This window comes from Rhinopithecus roxellana, chromosome 9, assembly GCF_007565055.1.
Source record: "Rhinopithecus roxellana isolate Shanxi Qingling chromosome 9, ASM756505v1, whole genome shotgun sequence".
NCBI lineage: Eukaryota > Metazoa > Chordata > Mammalia > Primates > Cercopithecidae > Rhinopithecus > Rhinopithecus roxellana.
Window position 1 is genome coordinate 51,069,988 of NC_044557.1, and position 15,744 is coordinate 51,085,731.

The 15,744-nt window shown below is 34.3% G+C and overlaps 1 protein-coding gene across 2 annotated transcripts in view; it reads left to right on the forward strand.

Annotated features, from left to right (window-relative positions):
* Positions 1-15,744, forward strand: part of CNBD1 (cyclic nucleotide binding domain containing 1) — a 581,166-nt gene that overhangs the window by 485,715 nt on the left and 79,707 nt on the right. For both annotated transcript variants that reach the window (XM_030937987.1, XM_030937986.1), the window contains exons 9-10: positions 7,927-8,036; positions 9,908-10,058. In XM_030937987.1, the coding sequence (XP_030793847.1) occupies positions 7,927-8,036; positions 9,908-10,058 (261 nt within the window). The remainder of the gene's footprint in view (positions 1-7,926; positions 8,037-9,907; positions 10,059-15,744) is intronic.

Below are 15,744 nucleotides of genomic sequence, written 5' to 3' on the forward strand. Positions count from 1 at the left end.
TTGTGGGGTGCGGAGAGGGGAGGGGGATAGCATTAGGAGATATACCTAATGTAAATGACGAGTTAATGGGTGCAGCACACCAGCATGGCACATGTATACGTATGTAACAAACCTGCACTTTGTCCACATGTAGCCTAGAACTTTAAGTATAATAAAAATAATACAATCAACAAAATAAGTAAATAAATTACTTCCTATAAAGACTCTAACAACTTTTTCATGCTCTTTGTTTAGGTTTTGATTTGAGTGCTAGATATTCAATATTCTAATGTATAGAGTAGTATGCAGTTTGTAACAGAAGAAGTGTCACAAATAAGTGGGAAAAGGCTAGTAATTTTTAAAATAAAATGTGTTAGAAAATTATCTATAGAAACAGGGAAAATAATCAAGCTATTTAACCCAACATAATGTTGTCAAAAATTATTTCAAATGAACTAGTTATTAATGAAATATCAAAAAGAAGAAAATATGGGTAAGAAATTTTTACTGAGTTGTTCTATGTACAAAATAATGAGATTAAGGGGAAAATAATAGTTTCAGAATAATCAAAAATACTATTACAAGAGAGATGTATTAAGAAGTTTACAAAGCCTAATAAGAAAAAACATGAACATTTCAATTTTAAAATAGAAATGGGTTTTATCATTTCATTTTGAGATTTTGAAAAATAGTTTTTTAAAAATTTCACTTGTTTTTACTGTCACTATTGTATACAAAAATGAAGGTTGGATCACGCGTATCTGTATGAAATATGATTTTACATATAGTGATGGAATTCATTTGAGTTTAACCAAGGTGTAATAAAATAAATCTCTTTACTACAAATGGTTTCCCTGCCCCTGTATAGACTACTTTAATATATACCAAGCAAAATATGTCTTGAATCTAAATTAATTATTGTGAAATTAATTAGGTAAGTCATTATTTCACATAACGAAAAAATAATCATGTTGTATGCTTGGTACAAATGAGTAAATATATTGTATAGTACCATCCATGTACTTCCTTTGACCAGTTCAATTAATAGTGGTTATTCATTTCTGAAACAATGCTGCTTAAATAATTAAACTGAAATTACTATAGATAGGCAGTGTTAGGATGAGGTAACTAATCAGTGTATAATATTTAAATGGATAGTTACCCTGATTAACTAGAATGTATGACCAAATATGATTACCAAAACTGAAAACTTAGAAACTTCTTTTTTTGACACAAATATGAAAATATTTTCCTTCTCTTGATTTTGCACTAGTTATAATGCACTGGGCCTTACACATTAAGTTAGATTATCTCTTTTGATACTCTAACAAACCCTGTGACACAAAGTCATTTAACTACTTCAGCTAAAATAGGATTTTGATTCAGAATGTCAGGCTGAACATACTCACTTTCCCTAACACACAATATCTTATTGAAATGAAGTATATACACTTATCTATTTAAGTACATCATTCCGTGGGTATTTAGATTCAACATAGTGCTAGAAAAACTGAAGGGTTATATTAGTGAATCAGGCATGTTTTTGGAACTTGGTAATCATACAATTCTTACGTTATTTGAAACATTTCCCTTTTAACGTTTCTATTTGCTTAGCATCTAATCAGTCATTTGGTACTGCCATCTAAATTCTTTTTTAATGCTCTACCCCTTCTGCATAGCCAGAAGTCCCGCACGTATCTGTCACTTGACTTCATTTATTTTGACTGTGGTACCCAATGTAAATGACTTTGGGTCAAATGTCAGTCTTTTCCTCAAAACCTTCCCTCTGACTACATCAACAAGAATCAGTTTTCATTTCAGGTAATCAATAAGTCATAATTTATATAATCAACAGTAATTGTTCAAAATAATGAGAAATATCATTTAAATAGTATCAGAATTTTAGAGATTCGAAACTGAACTAAGCAAGAAAAGTAATGAAAGTACAAGCCCGTTATGAAGCAAACATAAAAAAGACTTACAAATAAAAATTAAATTGGAATATCAAAAACATAAAATTCCACCAAAACTAGTTGTGATTTCAACAGAGTATCAATAAAAATCTTGATGAGTATACCCAGAGTAATTAAGTCTCTGGACTACTGAAAATAAAAAGTGGTTAAGGAATATTTATTTCTACCTTGCATAAAGAGGTGACTATTTAATTTCTAAATTTTGATTAAAATAAACTGATATTCAAAGGCATAGTGCTTTGAAATGGAAATGTATTGGTTGTGTTACAGTTTCATGGCCCCGATTATAATATAAAAAGTCATGTTATGCTTAATTTTCTTTTTTTTTTTTTTTTTTCCTTCTTTTATTTGTGGGGGGATGGAGTTTCACTCTTGTTGCCCAGGCTGGAGTGCAATGGTGAGATCTCGGCTCACCGCAACCTCTGCATCCTGGTTTAAGTGATTCTCCTGACTGAGCCTCTCAAGTAGCTAGGATTACAGGTGTGAGCCACCAGGCATGGAAAATTTTGTATTTTTAGTAGAGATGGTGTTTCTCCATATTGGCTAGTCTTGAACTCCCGACCTCCAGGTGATCCGTCCGCCCAGCCTCCCAAAGTGCTGAGATTACAGGTGTGAGTCACCGCGTCCGCCGTTATGCTTGATTTTCTTCGTAAAATTTGAGAATCTAGGTTTGATATTTCTGTTTAATATTTAATTCACTTAATAATATTTTTATTAATTATATTTTTTCTAAAATTTCTATACGGTTATTTTTTGTAATCCAGTTGGCCAATTATGAGTCTCTTTTTCTTCCATAAGTATAGTCTTATATTTGCTGTTTGATCATTGTGATGTCTTTATATATGTGTATATTCGCTACACATAGAAAGTATACATATATACACACACAAACATGTATAATAGTATGTCTGCATATATGTGTGTGTATATATATGTAGACATGTTTTTAAGAGTATAGTGACTATTTGTTGATGTACTAGTATATTTGCTATACAGCATCTATTTCATTGAGAGTTTATATTCCCTAAAATATCATCTTATATAGAGAGATTCTTTGAAGCTTGGGATAAGGTTAATTCATTCAGAAAGAATTTATTTTCCTTTATTCCAAGCATTTAGAGTCACTAAAACCCAGTATGGTTTGAAAATAAGTGTTTAATTGAAGGATTTTATTGCCTCACAGGTGGTGTGGATTCTAGCCCCAATATCATGAGTGAGAATTACAGAGACTTGTTACCTTTTTCTTCTTTCATTTAATTCAGAGCCAGGACCAAGAGAGGAAAATATCTCCAGGAGCTCTTTTTCTGAGGTGGGCTTTTTCTAGTTCACCCACTGAGAGTATTGCTCTTTGGGAGTTTACGTAGGAGGATTTCCACATTTAATCTTTCACACATACTTTGCCATTGCCTCCAGGGCTTTCTTACCCACCCCCAGACAGATCTAACTGTACACTTTCTTTTTATTCATGTTTTTTGATAAATTCTATTGCTGTTCTGCCACCTCATATAGTTATAATATATTATTCAGAAGTTTTAGTAGGGCTACTTGAGGAAGGATTTCAGAAATATCTAAACCATCATATTCTGAGCTTTCTCTTATGCTCAAGAAAACCTTTGTTTAATATTGATATTCTTGAGAATATGCATTCATCCAACAAATATTTGTTGAGTGACTATATGTAGATACATGAGTGAACAAAAGATAAATATTCTTGCCTTGATGGAGCTTGCATCCCAATGGATAGAAAATATAATATACAATAAGTGCAATAAACAAATCAATAACTTAGATGGCAACACAAACCTTGGAGATAGCTACAGAGAAGGATGAAAAAGCTAAAAGGAGCAGATTAAACCATAGCATAGAGTAGTCACGGTGATCTCATTAGGATTGTGAGATTTGGGCAAAGATTTAAAGTTGGTAAGAAAGATGAGATAAATGTATGGTTTCCTTGGTTATTGGGCTGGACATCAAATCTGGATAATCTCTTCTTCCTTGATCTGTGGATGGCTCCATAGCCCTAGCATTTGTCCTATGTTGCCTGCTGAGAAGGGGAGGATGGGGTAAATGTGGGAGCAATAGATAGTAAGAGGGGATCTCTAACACCAAATATTGCCCTTCTTCATCTTCCCTGTTTTTCAGTGAGTAACCATATTCTGATAATTTCCATGACTAATTCTATAAATATATTATTTTAGTAAGTTCTTTGGAAGTCTCTGAGGCATATTCAAAATTTAATTTTTTAATTCATATTTCTCTAGATTTCCTCAGATTTGTCTATAACTATTTTCCAAATCACACATTTGTAACATTAGATAAATGTACATTTATTTTTTTCTTATGCCAAGTGACAAGTACTTAATATACAAAGGATATTTTATGTATAGTATTCGTTCTTTAGGGGAACAACCTCTTTAAATGTGCAATAGAATTCAGAAGGCATTGTATAATTGGAAATTAATCAAACTTTATTCTTCTCAGATGCCCTTATATTTAAGAATTTGCTTTACAGGGCTATAAATGCTATCTATATTTATCTGCGAATAAATATACATTTTTACTAATAAAGAGATGGTGTTTAATATTGGGTAAAGTATTGATGTTTACACAGTATTCGCACTGGTATGAACCATTACAGAGATAGTGAATGTAAAGCCCTTTCTAACCAAGTTCTTTCTTAACATTTTTAAAGCAAACTATATATATTTGGAAGGAGAATATATTCAGATAAAATTCTGAAAAGGGAAAATAAAATTCAAAGATAAAATTAATTGGTACTATTATTTTATATTTTTCTTCCTCTAGTAGTCTATCTTTACAAGGAGAAGCATCCACTCAGCTAATGGATGTCATGCTCAAAGCTGCCTCACCTTTGTCCATCCTGAGATATATTCCTGTTCCAAACCTGTTTTGGTATGTTAGGCTAGTAGACTGAGGTTTATCTTAAAATAAGAGACCGTCCTTTAATAACCTCTCTAATCGTTAGTTTCTATTTAAACTGAGACCTTCACTATCTCAGTGCTGATGCTAATAGCCAGTAGGGAATTATTCTTCTTTTCATAACTTCTTCTGGCTGACTTTAGAATTAGAATAAAATGGTTTTATTAGACTTGGGACTATTTCTGGGCATATGATAAACAACAGAAAGAAAAGGAACAATGCCTGATGTTTAATTTCTGTGAATCCTTCTGATGTTCTTCTTTTCATTTGCCTTAAGATAAAATCAAGTTTATTCTTTTCATAATGATCTAATGCTTTCAGGTCTTTCGTGTCTGAGTCTTGATAAGGGTCTTCAAAATATTACTTTTAACTACAAATTCCACTACATTTTGTAAACATAAATGAATATGACCTTGAGATAATAGTAAATAAAATTTGGTCTGTGTAGTTCATGATTAAATCTTTTCATTTACAAATGTGTTATAATTCTGCAGATCATCGTATGTTATTTGTCATTTTCTATATAAGGGAGGAGGAAAGGGTATGCAAACAACATTTATCTTGACAACATAAGTTCTTCAAAATGGAAAACATGATCAGAGGCTGAATGAGTAAAATTAGGAACAACAATGAAGGTGGCGAGTAATTGCATTATTCTGTTTCTAGTCCAAAATAGTAATATTAATATTTAAATGTTCTTATTTAAGTGTGAAGATACAATTTTTTTTTTTTTTTTTTTTTGGAGGCAGAGTCTCACTGTGTCGCTCAGGTGGGAGTGCAGTGGCGCGAGCTCAGCTCACTGCAACCTCTGCCTCCTGGGTTCAAGCTATTCTGCCCCAGCCTTCCGATTAGCTGGGATTGCAGGTGCCCACCATCAAGTCCAACTAGTTTTTGTATTTTTAGTAGAGACGGGGTTTCGCCATGTTGGCCAGGTGGTCTCAAACTCCTGACCTCAGGTGATCCGCCCGCCTCGGCCTCCCAAAGTGCTGGGATTACAGGTGTGAACCACCACGCCTGACCAGAAGATACAATTTTTATATGTATTTAAATTCAAACTCTTTACCTAGGTCAGAAAGGTTTGCTTTATTGTCTTCATTGAGATGAACATTTGCTTTGATTATCATAAAGACCACAGACAATGATTTAAGTAGCCAATTCCCCCTCTAGGGAATGAGACTGCGTCATAGATTTTGCAACAATGGTTTGGCTTTTCCAATTTTGGCTTGACTTCAACACAAAGAAAAAGTCCTGGGGCCTTCTTCCTCTTTGTTGTTATATATACGTCTCTGTGATCTATAAAGGGTTTGACTTTCAAGAATTAGAGTAGTACAGGTCTGATAGTTAAAAATAATGGATTTCTTTAGTACATGTTTAAGTGCATTATTTCCTTATCTATAACAATTACTAGGAGCTTCTATGCCTTTCTTTATATCCTTGAGGATTGACTAAAAGAAGTTACATAGTTTCTGCTATCATATGTTTTGATAGAGGAGTTCCTCTTACTTTTAAGAGAAAAATCTGTGAGAAAATGTTTCACATAATTCTACACATATGTTATACTTTTACATTGTAAGATAATTTTAATATCATTTTCTGCTGTAAAAAAAGAAGAGTTACCATAACTTTTTATTTAAACAAAATGAATGATTGACAACAGTAGAATAACCTTTAAATTTTTCACTATAAACTTTGAAGTAGCTATGACATGAGGAGAAAAAGATAGGCTATCCTCATAATTATGCCAGCAAAATTATTGAATCCCACTTCCTTTATCTTGAAGTACTTTTTACATTGTATGTTGATGTTTATTTTTTGCTAGTGGTAAATTATATTTAACAATTGTTACTGTGTTCTTACTTTCGCCGTAATTTTTAAAGAATTATGCTATGCTCTAGTTTCTTTATTATTTTGGTAACATCAGTAATTTTTATTATGTTGATATATGCTCTTTTATGCTAGAAAACAAACAGGAATGCCTTCAAGTGATCAAAAAACTTGTTTTTAATAGTTTATATACTTTATAAAATTATGAGAAAGTTATATATGTGTCTTTATATTTAGGTTACTACTGCTGTGTTTAAAGTTTTCAGAATTAAACATTGATATGTTTCAGAATTCATAAAATAGAAAATAATTTGAAATACTAATTTTAATTTATATATTGCCAATTGATTTAACTATTTACATCATGTTGATAATTTAAAATGTTATGTAGATCAAGGGATTTTTATTTTAATACATTGATAGTTACAAATTTATAATAGAGTTCACCTTCAAATGTATCTTGGCCTTAGAATGACTTTACAAGTTTGAAAGACTAATGATAGTAACATTGATTTATTGTAAAAACATGATATTGTGTTGTACTATGTACCAGGCAACATGCTAAACACTTTATATGCCCCATGTGGTTTATATAAGGCTTAAAGTAAGGACTCTTAATTAGTTTTTCCATTTTAAAGATGAAAAATTTGAAGCTCAGAGGGATTATGCCATTTATCTAGTGACATAGAAAGTAGTGGACTAGGTTCAAAGTGGGCCAATGTGTCCTCAAAGCCCTTGCTTTTAACTCCTACTGTAATCAGTAGAGTGTTGGTACAGCCCAAGATACAGGTTCTGGAGAACCAATTTTCAAATATTTATCAATATTGTGAGTTTGTTATTAAACTGTCAGAAATTTGAAATGACCCATGGTGGAAATATTTAAACCTTGGAACTCAGCAAATGCTACAGATCAAGGTTTCTTCCATATTCCCCTTTCCTTCCTGCCTCATACAGTATGCTAGTATATCAGTGCCTTTACTGCCAAAGTCTTGTCAGTGTTTGCAATGTTACATGTATTATGTTAAAGATATAAATAATGGGTGTAATTTTTAAAATATTGTGTTAAGTACTGTCTATAAACTGGAATCTATTATGAAACTTACCATTAATAGTTATTGAATTAAATTACATTAACTTTTGTTGATAAAATATCTAAAACAATTTATTGAAGACAAGAATGTGTGAAATGAACTATCTCTCTTCTTTTCAGTGATAGTGGAAAGTGGAAATATAATTTCTTTTGTGGGTTATATTAATTCTGGATGTTGTAACATTTATAGAAGTATTATAGGATTTGTGAAACTACAATCAAATAAAGTGGTAAGTTTTCAACTTATTTATTCTTTTTAATCAGTTAATCTACTCTAAAGAATAAAGAGTGTTGGACACATTTTCATGTACTTATTAGACATTTATTTGTATTAGTTTGTGAAATTTCTATTCAATTTTTTGAAATTGTTTACTTTTGGTTTATTTAGTCTTCAGATGTAAGAATATAAGTTGTAAGATATATTGATTTGTAAGATATACAAATGATCAATGAACACAGTAAAATATGCTTTACATTCTTATTCATCAGAGAAATGCAAATTAAAACCACAGCCAAGTACTAGAACAAACATATCAGATTAGCTAAGATGCACTTAATCATTTGACCTAATTCCACTCTAGATAGTTGCTCCAGAAAAGTGAAAACATATGTCTACACAAAGACTTACATGAATTCTAGGGCTGGGCATAGTGGTTCACACCTGTAATCCCAGCACTTCGGGAGGCCGAGGTGGGTGGATCAAGAGGTCAAGACATTGAGATCATCCTGGCCAACATGGTAAAACCCCATCTTTACTAAAAAATGCAAAAATTATCTGGGCATGGTGATGCATGTCTGTAGTCCCAGCTACTCGGAAGGCTGAGGCAGGAGAATCACTTGAACCTGGGAGGCGGAGGTTGCAGTGAGCTGAGATTGTGCCACTACACTCCAGCCTGGCAACAGAGCAAGACTGTGTCTCAAAACAACAACAACAACAACAATAACAACAACAAATGTATGAATTCTTACAAACTAAAAACTGGAAGTAATCCACATGTCTACTGACAGCTGAATGAATAGAGGTGTTACAGTATATTTATACTATAAAATGCCACGTAGCAGTAAAAATAATCATGGAGACTTGTAAGAAACTCAAAGATATTACGTTGGGCCAAAATGCCAAACTTGAATGAGCACATTCTGTATAATTTCATTTTTATGAAGTTCTAGAAGAGGCACAGATATGTGATGTGTGATAGAAAAGTTAGAACTAATCATTAGTTGGTCAGGGAGTCTTCAGTGGAATTCAATTATGCTATGTAAACTAACTTGAATTCTGCTGCACTAGTCATATTCAGTGTAAAGATTTGCCATGTATATAGGTGCAAATATTCAAGTTATATTGGATTTGATTCCAGGACACTTAGTAAAGGCTTTTGCCTCTTCCAAGTTCTTGTCACTCTTCTACCTGAGGACTACATTCTCTTTTATACATCTTAGTGGTCATCAACTCCTAGCAAATCTCCCGGCAAAGGAAATTTGAGGTCTCAACATTTTCTCCAGAACCATTCATATTGAACATCCTGTAGGCCCTTCTCCACAAGGTCTCTTATTTGAATCAAAATTCTAGTTTCCTGAGTCAAACTCATTTTCCATGTTTCTTTTGTACTTAAACAGAAAATACAGGGAATAATCCCTCCTTTTTCACTTAATGCCATCAGTTCTGGCCCTGGCATTTTCTGCTTATTTTACTTCTCCCCTGTGGGTTCAACAAGAGTGCCTTGTGACTAGGGCTGATGTAACAAATGGTAGTTAACAAAACATCTTAAATTAAACTATGAAACATCTTAAATGAAACTATCACAAAATGATATCCTAGATCCTTGAAAAGTTGAATTAGTTCATTATTTCATAAACATCTTTGTGGATTCTAAATGACAATGCTTTCAATTACCTTAGATATGCCTATGTTATCTATGAATTTACTATTTCTCTAATATAATTGAAACACCTATGTAAGTCAATTTTTCTATAATTTGAATACAGTTGCTAATTTATTTTAAATATCATATCGTTAAATGGTTTATGAGTGAGTTTCTGATAAAAAACAATACTGATTCATTGTATGATTAAACATCAATAATATATATTTTTTTAACAGAAAAGAACTCAAAAACTTGTTTATATGGGTCAACTTAAGGAGAAGGAGTCCTTTGGTGAGATTAGCGTCCTTCTACAAGTTCCTTTCACATGCACAGTCATTACTGAAAAAGAGGTTGAGATGGCAATCATTGAAGATAAGGACCTATTTGGTAAATGCATAAATTTCTTTTAACTGTTATACCATTTTATTGGATGAGTTTTTTAAAAGAGTAGAGATATTTCACAGACAAATTGGGATACTCAAGTCAGTGTGTGTTTGTATGTTATGTATAAAGACAACATACAATAGCTATACTATAATATATTCTGAATTAATTGTGCTGGTGTTAGAATATATTAGCAATATTTCAAAAGACTTTGTTTTGAAATTACTAAAATCTCTCTGCCAATTAGCAGGTTATCATTAATAGCAACGCTCCCTTTTCTGGGACATCTTCTGGCTTTCATCTCTAAGGTTATTGCTTTTATGCTTTTGGCTCAGGTCAAGTCTGTAACATCCTCAATGTTTAATTAAGATCAAGCATATATGAAAATCTAAGACTGTTAGTGTATAAGACTTTATCTAAAATTTTAGAGCTCTAGTAATAATAACAATAATAATGAAGCCACCTGTGTTCGGCCCTCCAAATACTATAAATACTCAAATTGGAAATGCAATTGAGTATGAAGGAGAAATGAATAGAAGCTAATAAGTTATAACATAATAGGATATTAAAGAAAATTATAGGTATGTACAATAAAACTGGGAATAAAGGATGAAGAAGAGAAATTTGTAGACATTACCATGGGTGGGAGATATGCTTCAACAAGCTAAATTGAAAGATGTTCATGATAAATGATATAAGATTTGACTGAATACTGTTATCCCGAATTTCAATTATTTTTTATGTCTCTGATATGATTTGGATGTTTGTCCTTTCCAAATTTCATGTTGAAACGTCATCCTCAATGTTGGAGCTGCAGCCTGATGGGAAGTTTTTGTGTCACGGGGATGGATCCCTTATGAATGGTTTAATGTCCTCCCTGGGTAATGAGTGAGTTCTCACTCTATTAGTTCATGAAAGAGCTGCCTCTTTAAAAGAATCTGGCATCTTTCTCTTGCTCATTCTCTCACCGTGTGACACACCTGCTCCTCTTCCATCTTCCACCATGAATAAAACCTTCCTGAGTCCTCACCAGAAGCCAAGCAGATGTTGCTGCCATGCTTGTAGACCCTGTCAAATTGTAAGCCAAATAAACTTATTTTCTTTATAAATTACCAGACTCAGGTGTTCATTAACGACGACACAAAACTGACTAATGCACACATGGGACACTGCTATAAAGATACATGAAAATGGGAAGCAGCTTTGGAACTTGGTAGCAAGCAGAGATTAGAAGAGTTTGAAAGTCTCAGAAGAAGACAGCAGATGAACGAAAGTTTAAAACTTCTTAGGACTTGCTAAATGGTTGTGAACAAAATGCTGATAGAAATATGGATGGTGAAGGCCAGGCTTATGAGGCCTTAGATGGAAATGAGGAATCTATTGGAATATGGAATAAAGTGTATCCTTGTTATGCCCTAGCAAAAATCTTGGCTACATTGTGTCCATGCCCTAAAGATTTGTGGAAGGTTAAACTTAAGAGTGGTGACCTAGGGTATCTGGTGGAAGAAATATCTAAGCAGCAAAACATTCAAGAAGTAGTGTGGCTGCATCCAACAACCTGCAATCATATACAAGCATAAAAGATGACTTAACATTGGAACTTATAATTAAAAAGGAAGCAGAGCCTAAAAATTGAAAAATTCACACCCTAGCTACGTGGAAGAGAAGGAAAGTGCATTTTCTAGAGAGGAATTTAAATGCACTGTGGAGCAGCAACTTGCTAGAGAGATTAGCTTGACTAAAATGGAGACAAGTGCTAATAGTCAAGATAATGGGAGAAAGTCCTCAAAGGCATTTCAGAAATCTTGAAGACAGCTCCTCCCATCACAGGCCCAGATGCCTAGTAGGAAAGAATGGTTTGGGAAGCCAGGCCGAGGATACTGCTGCCCTATGCTACCTCAGGATGCTGCTCTCAGAAGTCAAGCAGATCCAGCCTGGGCTCAAAGAGCCCTAGATACAGCATGGGCTACTGCTCCAGAGAGTGTAAGCTGTAATCCTTTTGTGGCTTCCACATGGAGTTGGGTCTGCAGGTATACAAAATGCAAGAGTGACGGACGCTTGCTATATTCTACCTAGATTACAGAGAATGTATCAGAAAGCATAGGTACCCAGAGAGAACGTCCCTCCTGGGGCAGAGGCCTCACTGAGAGCCTCTAGAAGAGAAGTGCCAAAAGGAAATTTGGGATTGGAGCTACCACACAAAGTTCCCTAGTGAGCTGTAAGCAGTGGGCTGCCACCCTCCAGACCTGAGAATGGTAGAGCCATGGGCAGCTTGCACTGTGAGCCTGGAAAAGCTACAGGCATTTAACTCCAACCCATGAAAGAAGCCACGTGGGCTGCATCCAGCAAAGCTGCAGGGGTGGAACTGCCCAAGGCCTTGGGAACCCACCCCTTGCACCAGTGTACCCAGAATTAGAGTCAACAGAGACGATTTTGGGGCTTTAAAATTTTAATACCTGCTTTTCTGGGTTTCAGACATGATGGGGAATGTTCCCTCTATCTTTTGTCTTATTTCTGTCTTGGAATAGGAATGTTTACCTGATTCCTTTAGCACCATTGTATCTTGGAAATCAGTAACTTGTTTTTGGTCTTATAGGCTAATAGGTGGAAAGAATGTGTCTTGAGTCTCACTTGGAATTTTGGACTTTAGACTTTTGAGCTGATGCTAGAATGAGTTAAGACCAGGGGACTGTTGGGAAGGGGTGATTTTATATTGCAATGTGAGAAGAACATGAGATATGGGAGGGCAGAAACAGAATGATATAGTTTAGATGTCTGTCCCCTCCAAATCTCAGGTTGAAGGGTGATCCTCAGTGTTAGAGGTGGGGACTGGTGAGGGGTGTTTGTGTTATTGGAGCAGACCCCTAATAAAGGGCTTGGCATCATCTTCATGGTAAAGAGTGAATTGTTGCTCTGTGAGTTCACATGAGAGCTGGTTGTTTAAAGAGGCCTAGCAGCTCCTTTTCTCACTCTTGCTCCCTCTCTTGCTATGTGACATGCCTGCTCCTTCTCTGCCTTCCACCCCGAACAAGATTCCTGAGGCCTCATCAGTAGCCAAGAAGATACTGGTGCCATGCTTATATAACTTGCAGAACTATCAGCCAAATAAACCTCTTTCCTTGGGTATTCCATTATAGCAATGCAAATGGAATACCTTGGGTATTCCTTTATAGCAATATAAAACTTACTAATACAGTCTCTTACAGAATGTGTTACCAATACTTGCATGACACTAACTCAAAATGAAAAAAAAAAAATAATTCAAATTCATATATCTAATTTTAAAAGTTGTAAATCTGAAATGGCATTTGTTAATTTTATTTTCTTCTGTGGCATTCAAATACAACCTCCCTCAAGATAAACATTGCCTAAAAATAATTACTAACCATCAATTAAAATTATAATATTCTCACTTAATATAAGCTGTTTTTCTTTTTCTATATTAATGATGTTAACTGCAAGGCAAATACACTGTGGACTCTTATGTAAATCAATATTTCACATATTGTATTATTCAAGTTTCTTCAGAAAAACAGAACCAATGGAATATATATAAATATACAAGCGGAGATCTATTATGGGGATTGGGTAATATGATTGTAGAGGACATAAAGTCCCATGATATGCTTTCAGCAAGCTGGAGAATCAGGAAAGCCAGTGGTATAATTTGGATTGTGTCTGAAAGTCTGAGAACCAGGGGAACTGAGGGTGTAACTCCCAGTGTGAGGCTAAAGGCTTGAAAACTGGAGAGGGCAGACAGGAGGCAGTTGTATTAAGTCCTGGAGTCTGAAGGCCAGAGAACCAGGAATGCTAGTATTCAAGAACTGGAGAAGATGGCCATCTTAGCTCAAGAAAAGATAGACAGAATTCCTCTGCCTTTTTAAACTCTTCAGGCCCGCAATGGATTAGGTGTTGTCTGTCTGCACTGGTATTGGTGGATTTTCCTTACTTCGTCTCTACTTATTCAAATGTTAATCTCTCTAAAAAACACCCTCAAAGACACATTTGGAAATGTTTTGCCAGCTATCTGGGCATCCCTTAGCCCAGTCAAGGTGGCACATAAAATTAATTGTCACATACAAAAGTGTTTCAGTCACTTAATGGAATCTCCTTTGTCATCTGGCAGACTAACATTCAAATACTTGGCACTGTATGGAATTTAGTAATGTTTGTGTGTGTACTATTTATATTTTAAATTCATTCCATAGTCTGTTCATTTGAGAGTGATGTTCTAAAGCTGCTGACATGGTGTGTGCCTAATTAAACATTCTCTAAATAGAAATGTGCTTGAGGGCCGGGCACGGTGGCTCACGCCTGTAATCCCAGCACTTTGGGAGGCCGAGGCAGGCGGATCACCAGGTCAGGAGATCGAGACCACGGTGAAACCCCGTCTCTACTAAAAATACAAAAAATTAGCCGGGCACGGTGGCGGGCGCCTGTAGTCCCAGCTACTCAGGAGGCTGAGGCAGGAGAATGGCGTGAACCCGGGAGGCGGAGCTTGCAGTGAGCTGAGATCCGGCCACTGCACTCCAGCCTGGGCAACAGAGCGAGACTCTGTCTCAAAAAAAAAAAAAAAAAAAAAAAGAAATGTGCTTGAGGACTAGATTTTGGTTGTCTTTTCAAAATTTACAAGGCAATAAAATACTGTGTTTATTTCAAAAAGCATTTTATTTCTACATTCTAATATTTCATATTCTATTTCAAGATAGTTAAAAGGTGTGCTTTAAAGGCTGGATAATTCTAATGAAAAATTAATGGTTGATTTTGCTGAAATAATTTTCACACATGAAGAACAATGATATTAATATGCATTTAATCTGCTTAATCCTGTCTGCATCTGCTTTGTTTATTTTTTTGACATATAGATCCACCTCTATGAAATAGCATAGGATAGGACTCAAGAGAAAGTAAAATGAGTCTTAAAAATATCAAGTTGAAGACAAATGAAAATGCTGTTCTAGAAAACTCAGCGTGAGCAAACTCCATGTTATGTCATCTTGCTATCAAATGTTATTATTAGCTGTTATATTACGTAGGTGTTAGGAATAATCTAAATTTGAGAAGGTTCACTAAAAATAAAAAATAAATAGAATCATTATGTTCCAATAGAATCCTCCATTATAAGTTGGTTGTGTTGCCTTCGCTTTCTAATTTTTCAAGAATTATTAATTATAGCAATGTGTTTAGAACTATAAAGGTATTGCTGTCCATTGGGTTTCCGTACTGAAAAAATAAAGTAATGCTTATCTTTCTCTAGGTATATGAGTCATACTGTCTATTTGATCTCATATAAATCATGTAAAGATCCAGTTCCCCTAAAATGAATCAACAATATTTGGTAAATACCTGAAGGGAACAATTCGCTCACTGTACCTGTACTTCAGGATAGGTAGAATAGAATCTAGAGAGAATATTAAAGACTTCATAAATGTCAAATGCTCTACCAAGGAGTTACATATGCAACTGTCTATATATAAAATACAGTAAGATGTATGCAGTGGTTAGTTTTGTAATATTTACAAGGACTTGTGGAGTGATTTATTTGTTCATTTTGGTGGTTAACTTTTGGAAGTTAGGAAATATCTTTTTTTAATCTATATGCATACTTCTCAGACATTGCCTTGAACATCTAAATAAGAATGAGAATAGCATTATTAAGCTTAAGAAAATATAAATTTCCTCTGTTTTT